The sequence below is a fragment of the Chlorocebus sabaeus genome, chromosome 19, assembly GCF_047675955.1.
Source record: "Chlorocebus sabaeus isolate Y175 chromosome 19, mChlSab1.0.hap1, whole genome shotgun sequence".
NCBI lineage: Eukaryota > Metazoa > Chordata > Mammalia > Primates > Cercopithecidae > Chlorocebus > Chlorocebus sabaeus.
Window position 1 is genome coordinate 25,008,056 of NC_132922.1, and position 12,864 is coordinate 25,020,919.

Consider the following 12,864-nt stretch of genomic DNA (forward strand, 5'->3'; position numbering starts at 1 on the left):
GATCATCTGAGGTCAGGAGTTCAAGACCAGCCTGGCCAACATGGTGAAACCCAGTCTCTACAAAAATATAAAAATTAGCCAGACGTGGTGGTGCGTGCCTGTAGTCCCAGCTACTTAGGAGGCTGAGGCAGGAGAATTGCTTGAACCCAGGAGGCAGAGGTTGCAGTGAGCCGAGATAGCACCGTTGCACTCCAGCCTGGGCGACAGAGCAAGACTCTGTCTCAAAAAACAAACAAAACAATAGGCCCAAACTGGAGGGAGACAGCAAGGTGAACAAGAAAGGGATGATGATTTCAGGAGTAAAGGTGGTGGGAGCCCCTGAATAATTATTTAGCACCTAGACAGCAGACAGCTTCCTCTCTGGCCATGGGCTCATAAGGGTTTCCTCCCAGCAGATAAAGACTCTTGAGATGAATTCACAGGAACTGGGAGTGTCCACCAGGGTGGGAGACAGAATAACAGTGGCCGCCTTTGAGAAGATGGATTGACAGCCCTTAATTATGTTCTTCAGTTCAAGTCCTCAGGGACAGAGATTTTGCCGGCTAAAATCAATCAACACTGTAGACATTCTACGGGGAGGAGGGCAGGCCCAAGGGTTTCCTCACATCGATCAGAGAGACCTGGCAACTCCTGCTTCAGCGGCAGAAAAATGGAAGGGACCAGAATCTGGGACTTAACCAAGGTGAGTTGAAAGAGCACCTTCACTGACCTGCCTGAAATTCCACCCTCGTATTCACTCTATGTAGGCTTCGGTGTAGGTTAAAGCATCATCTAACCAGAGGGAGTAGCCTGGGAGACAGGAATGGAACTGAGGATGATAAGAGGGAGAAGACAGGGTCATTTGGGAGGCTTCAGTATGTGCCTGGGTGTCTAAAGGAGACAGGGGACTCCGGAATAGCCAGAGGTCAGCATGAGGACACTGCTTCCTAGAGAGGACCATGGAATGGGCAGCATGGACTTCGCTTCCTTCATAATTTTGCTGAAGCCAGTCCAAGTCATAAAGATCAGGTCTGCTACGCCATGCACCTGCTGAAACCCTTCAGAGGAGCATCGCTGAACACCTGATAAAGCCCAGACTCTCCAGTTTGGCTAACAAGAACCCAGAATTGGCTTCTGTTGAAGTCTTCAGACCCTTTTCTTGGCACTTGGCATCTTTTATGCTCCAGCACCATGAAACTATCTATGCACCTCCGTGACTCCAGATCTTTGCAATCCTGTACCTAACATGAGAATGTCCAGTAACCCTCCTCCTACTCAGTTCCTCCAGATAGTTTCACAGACCTCATCTCAAGCATCACCTACTTCTGAGATGTCTTCCTTGAGTGCCCCGCTCTCACCTCCCTTGGAAACATCAAATGTTTTAGTGGCATCTCCTAGGGTGTACCAAAGCCAGCTCTGTATGGAAGTTGCTGGTGCCTAGCACAGGATCTGGTGAAAAGCAAGCACTTGGTTAAAGTTGGATGAAATTAATGATAATCATTTAAAGTTAATATCCATGAATGGCATGTCCTGTAACGAACTGCACTAAATATTTTGCCTGCCTTCAGAGGGCTTCCATTCAAGTCCTGTGTGAACATGAAAAGATGCTCAACACCCCTAATCATGAGGGAAATGCAAATCAAAACCACATTGAGACACCATCTCATACCCATTAGCATGGCAACTATCAAAAAACAAAACAAAAAATAACACGTTGGCAAGAATGTGGAGAAATTGCCATCCATATGCAGTATTGGTGGAAATGCAAAATGGTACAGCTGCTATAAAAAACTGTATGGCAGCTCATCGAAAAATTTAAAATAGAATTACCATATGATCCAGCTATTCCACTTCTGGGTATATACCCCAAAAAACTGAAAGCAGGGTCTCACCAGGGCCTACTGGAGGGTAAAGGGTGGGAGGAGGGTGAGGTCTGAGAAACTACCTATTGTGTACCATGCTTATTATCTGGGTGATGAACTTGTCTGTACAGCAAACCCCTGTAACTTGAAATTTACTTCTATAATAAACCTGCATGTGCACCTCCCCTGAACCGAAAACAAGAGTTAAAAAAAAAGAAAGTAGGGTCTTGAAGAGATATTTGTACATTCAACCCAGCAACCCCATTACTGGATATATAGCTAAAGGAATAGAAATCATTCTATTGTAAAGACACATGCACATATATGCTCATTGTAGCACAATTTGCAATAGCAAAGACATGGAATCCCCCTAAATGCCCATCCGTGACAGACCAGAAAAAGAAAATGTGGTACATAGACACTATGGAATACTATACAGTCACGAAAAAAAAGAGTGAGATGACGTCCTTTGCAGAAACATGAATGGAGCTGGAGGCCATTATCCTTAGCAAACTCATGCATGAACAGAAAACCAAATACCACATGTTCTCACGTGTAAGTGGGAGCCAAATGATGAGAGCAAACGGACACATAGAGGGGAACACCCCACACTGGAGCCTGTTGAAGGGTGCAGGACGGGAGGAGGGAGAGAATCAGGAAAAATAGCTAACGGAGGGAGAGAATCAGGAAACACAACTAATGGGTACTAGGCTTAACACCTGGGTGATGAAATAATCTGTACAACAAACCCCCATGACACAAGTTTGTTACAACAAACCTGCATTTGTACCCCCAAACTTAAAATAAAAGTTAACAAGGAAACATGGAATCAACCCAAACATCCACTGACAGTTGAATGGACAGGTAAAATAAGGGATACATCCACAGTGGAATATTTTTCAGCCTCAGGAAGGAAATTCTGACACACGCCGCGACGGGAATGAACCTTGAGGACATTATGCAAAGTGAAATTAACCAGTCACGAAAGGACATATGCAGCATGCTTCTACTTCTATGATGGACTTAGAGTAGTCAGATTTATAGAGACAGAAAGCAGAACGATGATGGTCAGAGCCTGAGAAGAGGAGGAGTCAGGAATTACTGTTTAACGGGTACCAAGTCTCAATTTTGCAAGATGAAGAAGTTATGGAGATGAATGGTGCTTATTGTTGCTCAAAAATATGAATGTACTTAATACCACTGATCAATACACTTAAAAACGGTTATGGTGGTAAAGTTCTTGTTATGTGTATTTTCCCATAATTTTTTTTTAAGCCCTATGTCAGGAATCTGAGAGCCTGAGTTCACATCCCAGCTCTACTACTACCTGGCTGGGTGGTCGTGGCCTCAGCTGCCTACGCTGTGAAATGAGGATGATTCCCAGAGTGGGAAGGCTTTATATTTTGAATACTGTCTTAGCTAATGGCTCTGTAACCTTTTCATAGTATGTCTGATATTTCATAATGAGAGTTTATGCATCCGTGATAAAAGACATATGCTACTTCTGTTTCAGGAACGCAATATATCCATCAGGTACCCACCAAATGAGAGTACTTCATTGGGAAACAGTCTTGGCATGACACACCAACATTCAGACCCCACCTGCTAGACCCACAGGGGACTTCACCAAGACCCATTTTACACCCTGACAATGAATCCCCTCTGCTGCCGTCTAGTGTCTAATGACAATATTGACCTTTTCTAGCTGTCAACCTTGTCTTATTAAATCCTGAGGTCTTAACTGCTTTGCACACAGAAACCGATAGTTTGCCCACCCGAGCACGTGTTCATGTATAATTCATGGCATGTCATGTGGCCTGACAAATGAATATTTATCAGCTTTTTCATAAGAGGCAGGATGGTGTTTCTTTTTGTTGCTACCAAAATTCTATGCTGCAGCAAATAAAATTTGTGAGCAAATAAAAAAAGAATAAGCAGCAGCAAAAATTCCCAACCAAGTCCATTCTCCTTGTAATTTTCCATTTTCTGAGGCCTCTAGCATGTATGGAGGTGGTTTTGGTTTGGCTACAACAGAGAACTGCTGACTCATTCAGAACAGAAACGCTTCCATATGCTACACCCTTTCCCTCCACAAAAAACTCCCCCATACCTGACTCCTGCACCATTTTCAACCACAGAGGAGTCCAAGACCCTCTCAGTGGTTCCATTCAGCCCCTCTGAATGAAGTCAAAGTTGGGGAGACCAAGAATAAGGAACCCCTGAACGAAGACTGGCACAGAGAGGTTGATGGCACCAAGTCAGGCAGAATTTCATGGCTTCCAAAATGGGCCACTACCCAGAGAAGGGATAGCCCTGTGCCACAGACATCTGGGGATGATGTCCCCTCCACAGTGAGTTAGGAGGGCCCTGCAGAAGTCACTGCCTTGTCTACTGAAAGTGGCTTGTGCCCTGGTACCCACTGCAAAGAAGAACTAAGAAGACACCTAAGAATTGTGACTCTGTTTACTTCTAGTCTTCTGACTCATTCATTGAGGACTGCAGTGCTGATGATCTCAGGCACATGCAGGCACGTGCAGTTGCAACAGGATTGTGAACACGTGGTCTGTGCGACTTGTGTGTCATCACCCTGGATCTGAAAGAGGATGATGACACTGATGGTGCTGCTGCTGATGTTGATGACGGTGGTTAGTGTATATTGAGCCCTTACTATGTCCCAGGCCCTGTGTAAATGAACTATACTATTATATGCCATTCTCAGAACACTCCATTGAGTGGCATGGAGTACTCTTTCATCTTGCTATTCAGATCCCAGCTTAGCTATCACCCTCCATCACATCCACTTGTTTAATTACTTTTTGTAGCACTTATCCTGAAATTATGTGGATTCCCCTATATATTTTCTGCATTGTGGTCCTTCCCACTTTACAGATGAGGAAAGGGAGGCAGAAAGATGACATAACTAGTTTACATTCACACAGCCCCAGCTGGGAATCAAATTCAGGTCGGTTTGAACTACCTCCCTTTATGAACTATGCTCTTTAAACTATCGTCCCCTGGAATTGAGAAACTTGAGTCCAAGGAGCAAACCCACAAAAGCCTGGCTGTGTGGCCTCGGGAGCGCCACTTCATCTCTAAGAAACGTGGTGTTCTCTTTTGTAAATGGGGAGTAATCGCTCTTCTTTTGCAGGGCTGTTACGAAGATGAAATAGGGCTTTGCAAATTCTAACAACGTCTCTAATCATTGATAAGCCTGTGGCCATTCTTAAGGGAAACATTTACTGAAAGTTTGGCACTGGAAGTAGAGATGAGATTCCATGAGTTTACGCTGTAGTTGGAGAAAGAAGACACACAGGGACAAAAATACAAAGTTAGGCCCGGGTATTCATTCATTCATTCATTCACTCAACAAAAAAATTACTGAGCTCTTGCTGGAAGCCAGAAAACATAGAGGAGATTCACATTATTTCAGATAAGTGCTACATACACATCAAAACAAGAGGATGTGATGGTGAATGAGATCTGAGCTGGGATCTGAATAGCAAGATGACACCAGCCGTGCAAAGATTTGAGGAATGAGTGCTCCAGGCAGAGTCAACAGCTCTTGCAAAGGCCCTAAGGCGTGATGTTCATTAGAATTCTCAAACACGGAGCCCTGATGTAAATGTTTCCTAAACATTTTAGACCCTGAAGCCCTCTTTTCATAGACCACCTCAGGGTGCTGGTGCTGAATGGAACACAGTTTGCAAATGATGACTTTTCACCTTACTAGGGGCCCTTTTAGCTGGGATGCTGTCTTCTCATGACTCTATTCTTATTCTTTTCCTAAAGTTCCTTATGTAGGGGCCAGAAGGGTCATTCTGGGCTGGGTCGGGTCCCAAATGACATTGTTGTGTGGGTTTGGTCTAGAGCAAGGATTTGAACGAAACTTCATGCTGCCCTCAGCACTGCCCCCATGGTCCTGCTTTCAGATTCCAGCTGGTCCAGATGCCCCCTGGGGCAATCCCTTATGGAACACAAGCCCATCAGACCTCAGTCAAAGCCATGTTGCCCAGGCTGGTCTTGAACTCCTGGACTCAAGCAATCCACCCACCTGGGTCTCCCAAGGCACTGAGATTACAGGCATGAGCCACTCACCGTGCCCAGCCTTGGAACATATCCAATAACCAACATATCCGTATCTGGGGCCTTCACCCCTCTTCCATGTGCTCCACCTACCTTCCTTTCATCTATTCCCTCGGAGGTCAACATGAGCTTCTTCAGGAGTGGAGGGTCCAGCACCTGGAATTGCCGGCGGAAGTGAGTGAGCCCCACGTGGTCAGCATAGCCTAGGGAGGTAGGAGCAGGCAGGAGAAGAGCACAGAGTCCAGATGAGAAGACCCAGCCCAGTTCCCTAAACCCCCAGACAGGAGTTCAGGGTCCTGCTCCCAACCTGGCTACTAAGTTGCTGCATGGACTCATATCTTGGGGCCTCAGTTTCTCCACTTGTTAATTTAAGAGACTAGATTTGATTAGCACTTCCCAGGGGTGTTCCTGAGAACACAAACCCTATAAAATGCTCCACTGCAAGTTTGAAAAAGCTGCACACTCATCTGCCTCTTGGAAGAGGCATGTCAGCACCCAAGTCAAGGACTCTGAGAACTCATGCAGGGCAGATGCCCGACTAGCCTTGAGTTTCCCAGTGTTAGCCCAGAGGTTCCAAAACCTGTTTGACAAAGGAAAGTGTTTTGTTTAACACGAATTACCACCCCATACACTGTATGTGAAGCATCCTGCATTGGGCAGTATCTAAGGGCTTTTGTAAGTCTACCATGCAGGGTAGACACAGCTGCATCCTTCTGTGTGGGGAACTGGGAAGAGAAGGGGTGCCTGAAAAGCTATTGGGAGAAAATGACATTAGATTCAGTTTGTGAAGAAGCCATAGGGTTTTCCAAAAGAACTTGGTATGGAAGAGAAGTCTAGGCAGAGGGAGCTGTACAAACAAGACCTAGATCAGGGAAGTATAAGATACGTTCTAAGACTGGGCATAGTGTCTACAAAAAATACAAAAATTTGCCAGTCATGGTGGTGCATGCTGTAGTCATTGCCACTCTGGAGGTGGGAGAATTACTTGGGCCCAGGAAGCAGAGGTTGCAGCAAGCCATGATCGTGCCACTGCACTCCAGCCTGGGTGATAGAGCGAGACACTGTCCCAAAAAAGAAAAACAATTATTTTATAGTCCACAGTAACAGCCAGCATTTACTGAGAGCTTATGTGTGCAAATCACTAGGGTAACAACTTCCTCGTGTTACAGACACTCATGGGCCTATATTATTATCCTCACTTTACAAAAGGGGAAATTGAGACCCAGAGAGATGAATTCACCTAGTTACACAAGCAAAAATAGTAACTGTCTCAGTGGGGACTCAAACCCAGGCAGTGGAGAGTAGCCAAAGAAGAGCAGAAACCAGGTCCCAAAGGAAATTGAACTCAAATTCCAGGTCTCAAGATTTAGACTCTTCCCTGGGTGCGAGAAGAGCCTCGATTGCTTCAGAAAGACCCCTCGCGTGACTGGATCAGAAAAGGTATGGTAAAATCTCACTCCACTTTTGAGACTTCACGATAAGCCAGATGCATCAACTAGGAAGAACAGCAATCGTGTGTGTGGCTAATCCTGGAAGACTTCCTGGGGAAGAGGAAGGTCTCAGACCAACTTTGAAGGATGCAGACAGCACAGAGATGGGGGACCTGGGAGCTTACAAGCCTCCTTTAGGGCAGACCTATCTGCGTTCACGTCCCATCTCTGTGCTTACGAGCCCCATGACTGGGAAAATGATTCACCTTTTTGAGATTCCATTGCTTCACTTGTCAGATGAGAATAACAAGATCTATCTTCACATGGTCACTATGAGGATTAAATGCGATGACAATGATAGTAAAAGCAGCTAAGGGGTATCACGTGCTTTTCCACAACCTGCCACTCTTCTGAGCTTTATTGTCTTATTTAATGCACCCAGCCCCACAGCAGCCTTCAGAGGTATGAGCTATTACAGGAGAGGAAAGGGAGATGAGCCCTAGCGAATTTCCTAGAGTCACACGGCTGGTGAGAGGTGGCGGCCAGAATCAAGGCCAAACCACCTCCCTCCAGAGTTGGAGCCGTGCCCACCAGGCTGCACAATAGGCAATGTTTAATGAGTTTACTACATACCTTTAGCACAGTGAGAATGATCTCATTTGTTATATCTGACAACACAGTGTCTAGCACGTAGTAGGTACTCAATAAACAGCGTGCATGGGTATGTACCACACATGCATGTGTATATAGGCATATATATATAATATGCACAGATTCCAAATAATAAATATTTGATGTATCTGTGTATGCATACAAATATATCTCATGTGAGTGTGAAAGAGACAGACGTGACTTACAACAGAAATAAAAAGAGGAAACGAACCAGGTCTAGGAGACAGAAATTGGACATTTCTACCATGAGATATCAAGCCTTCACTTAGTTGGAAAGCTCATCCTGGCTGAGTTGGGCTGTGCTGAGAACAGAGAGGGCAGATAGTGTCATGAGGTCCCGCGGACACAGGAAGGGGACGCCCTGACCCTGAATGCACACAGGTATTCTAACAGTCTGATCTAGGTCCAGGGCGCCTGCAAAGGCCCAGCACTTCCTGCCAAGCAGCCAAATAGAATCGATTCAGTGTGGGGGACCAGCCACTGGCTATGACCGTCCCCCTCTTCTCGTGACATTATCTGTCTCCCTCCTCTGCGGCTGTGCGGGCGGGAGGGAAAATCATTGATATGCTCAGCGGAGTGGGGGTGTCATGTTTGCTTCTAGCTGCTCCCAGTCAAATACTCTGTGCCCAGGGGTCCGTTATTAACCCAGCAGGGGGAGGTGGGGGAAGCGACCATACACTAGGGCACTAGTGACCACGGAGACTTTAACCAAACGAGGTGGCCACCTGAGACTTCTGCGTGTCCCAGTCACTCTGTCCTCTGCAGGCAGCATGGCTGTGTCTGAGCCATTTCTGACTGTCAGAGAGGGGAGTCAATGTGGTGGCCTTTGGGGACTGAGAGGCAGAAAAGGATAGCAAAGACTGAGATCAAACTCAACTCCTAAGATGAGCTGATGTGGGGACATCAGGTGCACACCTGCTTACTAAAATACAGACCCAAAAATGTCAATCCCCTGATTAGAACCCCTCCATCCCCCTGCCAGGCCATCATCTCCCCAGGTGGACCTGGTGATAACCCAACACAGGCATTCGCAGCCTGCACTGGTGGATGTCTGGGCCTCTTCTCCCGCAACTCCTCACTCATTCTGAATCCACTTCTCTGAAAACCTGCCCCTTTTAAGCCTCCCTCCTTCATACTTTCTGATCCTTCTGTCTAATGTTTCCTCCCCTTGCCAGAGGTGAGCAGTTTCTTATGCTTCGAGGCCTGACTATGATATTACATCACTGTGAGGTTTCCCCAGACTCTCAGTGAGAGTAGGAAGCTCCCTCCTCTAGGCCTCAGGGCGTCCTGTATCCCTGGGTGATATGAGCCCTCATCAAATCATATCATCGTCTCCTGGGATCTCAGCAATCTCCCAAACCAAACTGAGCATCATGAACACCAAAATGTCACTCATCACGGAAATTCCACCCTCTATTACAAGACAATGCTCCTTAGAAATTCATGGCTAAAAGGAAGACACAGCCGTAGTCTTCTAGGAGTGTACAGGCAATTCTAGAAATAATATGGGCTTTTTCAACAGGTGCAGCTAACCACCATAGCACACATATACCTATGTAACAAACCTGCATGTGCGGTACACGTATCCCGTTTTGTGTGTATGTGTGTGTTTTTTAGAAGAAATAAAGAAAAAAAAAAAAAAAACCAGTGGACTTCAGACTCAAAGAGACCTGGGTCCCGATCCAGACTCTGCCATGTCCAGGCAAGGTGACCATGAGCAAGTACTTCCACCTCGCTAAGCATCAGTGGCCTCATCTCAGAAGACTGCTGGGAAGAGTAACCAGGATGCTGGGTGTAAAGCTCCTAGCACGTGGCAGGGGCTCTCATCCCTTGGCTGCCACTGGTGGGTGGAGATGTCCCAGGAGTCAGAGACAAGGTGCTCTGTCCTGGCTGTCTCTTACCTGTCCTGTGCAGACGCAGAGCCTCCAGGATGTGGAACCCAGCAAGCTGCACCCTCAGTGCTGGGATATCCAGGGCCAGAGGTGCACCTGCCCCAGGTTTGTCTCTACCAGGCTGTGGTGGTGTAGGAGATTCCTGCTCACTCCTGCTTTCCACCACAGGGTTCAGTACCAGGCAGTGGATAAAGTGCAGCCGGGACCTTTTGATCATGCTGGTCAGTGCATCCTAGGACCAAATAGAGGGAAGTCAGGGCCAGTTGTCTCAGAGAGACACAGAAAGGGGACTGGACCCTCCCCAAATATTCATTAAGCCCAACCTGGGCATCTTTGGGGCCCCTATGCCCTACATCAAGGAGCTCCCACCTACGGCCTGATTTGGACTCATGAGAAATAATGGTCCTTGTTGAAACAGATGGAGAAACTGAGGCATGGAGAGAGCAAGTGAGTGGCCCCAGGTCACACAGACCAGTGGCAGAAGAGCTAGGACTAGAACTCAGGACTCAGGCTAAGGGCGTTTCCACTATAACCCACCAGGAGGTTCATTTTTTTTCTTTTTAAAAATTAATTCATTTATTATTATTATTTTTTGAGACACAGTCTCACTTTGTCACCAGAGTGACATCGAGTGCAGAGGCACGATCTCAGCTCATTGCAACCTTCTCCTCCCAGGCTCAAGCGATTCTCCTGCCTCAGCCTCCCGAGTAGTGGGACTACAGGTGCTCGCCACCACGCCCGGCTAATTTTTTGTACTTTGAGTAGAGACGGGGTTTCACCATATTGGCCAGGCTGGTCTTGAACTCGTGACCTTGTGATCTGCCCGTCTTGGTCTCCCAAAGCGCTGGTATTACAGGTGTGAGCCACTGCGCCAGGCCACTACAAGGTTTATTTAAAGGTGTCCTTCCCTTGTCTCAGCCCATTCTCATCTGTGCTCAGCCTGGCCACTGACCAATCTCATGCCCTCCTTTATTCACGGATTCACATTCCAGGTCTAGGTACCACATTTACATCCAGCTGGGCCCTGCCGCCTTGCCCCAGGGGAACCTGGTGGTGAGCAAGGCAGACAGGGCTGGTCTGGCTCTCATACGTGTCACTGGAGTCAAGAGGGCATTCATAGCTTGTGGGAACTCCTCCAGGCCTCTCAACTCAACACCAAGCAGCACAGGCTGAAGGCCTCAGACTTGGATCGGTTACTTCCCGGGGGTGTGACCAGAGTCAAGTTTCATTGCTGCTGGGAGCCCCCATTTCCTCCTCTGTGGGGCGTGGGGTGACGCTCGCCCCTCTGGCCTTGCTGGGGAGGTTAGAGATGATGTAGGCACATGACTCAGTGCAGAGGAGATGAGGATGGAGGCAGTGAAGGCCAGGACACCATGAGACAGGGTGCCTACTCACCATCTGCAGCTTGATCTGGGAGCACGGGGCTTTCCTCCTCACCGCGGCAAGGCTGCTGGCAAAGGTCCTCCTCACCATGCGGTTCCTCTGCAGGGCCTGCTGGGAGGTGCCCTCCAGGCCTGCCACAGCCCGGCACACAGGAGGCAGCTTGGCTCGGGCCTGGAATAGACTCCGCAGCTCCTCTCTGGTGGGGAGGAGGGAAAAGAGAGAGGAGCTTTAGGAGGTTCTTGGGAAAGCCTTGGCCTGGGTGGTGGCAAAGGGAACAAGCCTTTTTGCTTCCTGCTCCTCTGCTTCCTAAAGCCTCCTCTACAGTCACGTGTCCCAGCTGCTCTCCTTCATTCACAGTCTCTCCTGCCAGGTGAGGCTTTGCTTCATGGCAAATGCCAGCTCCTTCCCGATGCCCGTCTTCTACCTGCAAATGCTCCCTCCCTCCCTAGGCTTAAAGCATCTGTCCTGTGGATATTCTTGTCACTTACATACCTATAGCAAGGCTACGACACCTATACTTTCTTAGAGGGCAAAATCCTCTCTGCTATTCCTCGACCAGACCTAGCACACAGTAGGCATGTGCCATGTGTTTCATGCAAGAAGGAATGACTCAGGCTGGGCACACAGTTTGTGGAGCTGCAAGATAATGTCGAATAAATACCCAGCCTGGGCCGGGCGCGGTGGCTCACACCTGTAATCCCAGCATTTTGGGAGGCCAAGGTGGGCGGATCATGAGGTCAGGAGATTGAGACCATCCTGGCTAACACGATGAAACCCCATCTCTACTAAAAACACAAAAAATTAGCCGGGCGTGGTGGCGGGTGCCTGTAGTCCCAGCTGCTTGGGAGGCTGAGGCAGGAGAATGGCATGAACCTGGGAGGCGGAGCTTGCAGTGAGCCAAGATCGCACCACTGCACTCCAGCCTGGGCGATAAAGCGAGACTCCGTCTCAAAAATAAATAAATAAATAAATAAATAAATAAATAAATAAATAAATACCCAGACTGACACCTGAGCAGATAGTGCCTTCCCTCAGCATCCCTGTCATGAACAGGTTCTGAGGTTAGTGGCCAGGGTGCTAGCTTTTTGTTAGTGGTGGTGGTGGTGGTTTTTTTGAGACAGAGTCTTGCCCTGTCGCCAGACTGGAGTGCAGTGATGTGATCTCGGCTCACTGCAACCTCTGCCTCCCGGGTTCAAGCGATTCTCCTGCTTCAGCCTCCCAAGTAGCTGGGACTACAGGCACCCGCCACCAGGCCCGTCTAATTTTTGTATTTTTAGTAAAGACAGGGTTTCACCATGTTGGCCAGGATGATCTCGATCTCTTGACCTCGTGATCCGCCCGCCTTGGCCTCCCAAAGTGCTGGGATTACAGGAGTGAGCCACTGCGCCTGGCCAAGGGTGCTAGCTTTTTAAGTGTCTATTCCAATAAAGCAGAACTGGCCTGCCCTCTTCCATGAGCCAACTATGAACCAGGCTCTCTCATAGGTCATCTGCTATTTTATGTCACCAAAGCCTTCCTATATCAGACATGGGAGCTTTGGAACCTCATTCCCATTTCTTAGAT

The 12,864-nt window shown here is 47.8% G+C and overlaps 1 protein-coding gene across 1 annotated transcript in view; it reads right to left on the reverse strand.

Moving 5' to 3' along the window:
- Positions 1–11,704, reverse strand: part of LOC103223082 (unconventional myosin-XVIIIb) — a 53,615-nt gene extending 41,911 nt beyond the window's left edge. The window contains exons 1-3 of the mRNA XM_073007112.1: positions 11,314–11,704; positions 9,928–10,150; positions 5,937–6,127 (exon numbers count right to left, since the gene is read on the reverse strand). Of these exons, the coding sequence (XP_072863213.1) occupies positions 5,937–6,127; positions 9,928–10,150; positions 11,314–11,391 (492 nt within the window). The 5' untranslated portion in view covers positions 11,392–11,704. The remainder of the gene's footprint in view (positions 1–5,936; positions 6,128–9,927; positions 10,151–11,313) is intronic.
- Positions 11,705–12,864: the final 1,160 nt, after the last annotated feature.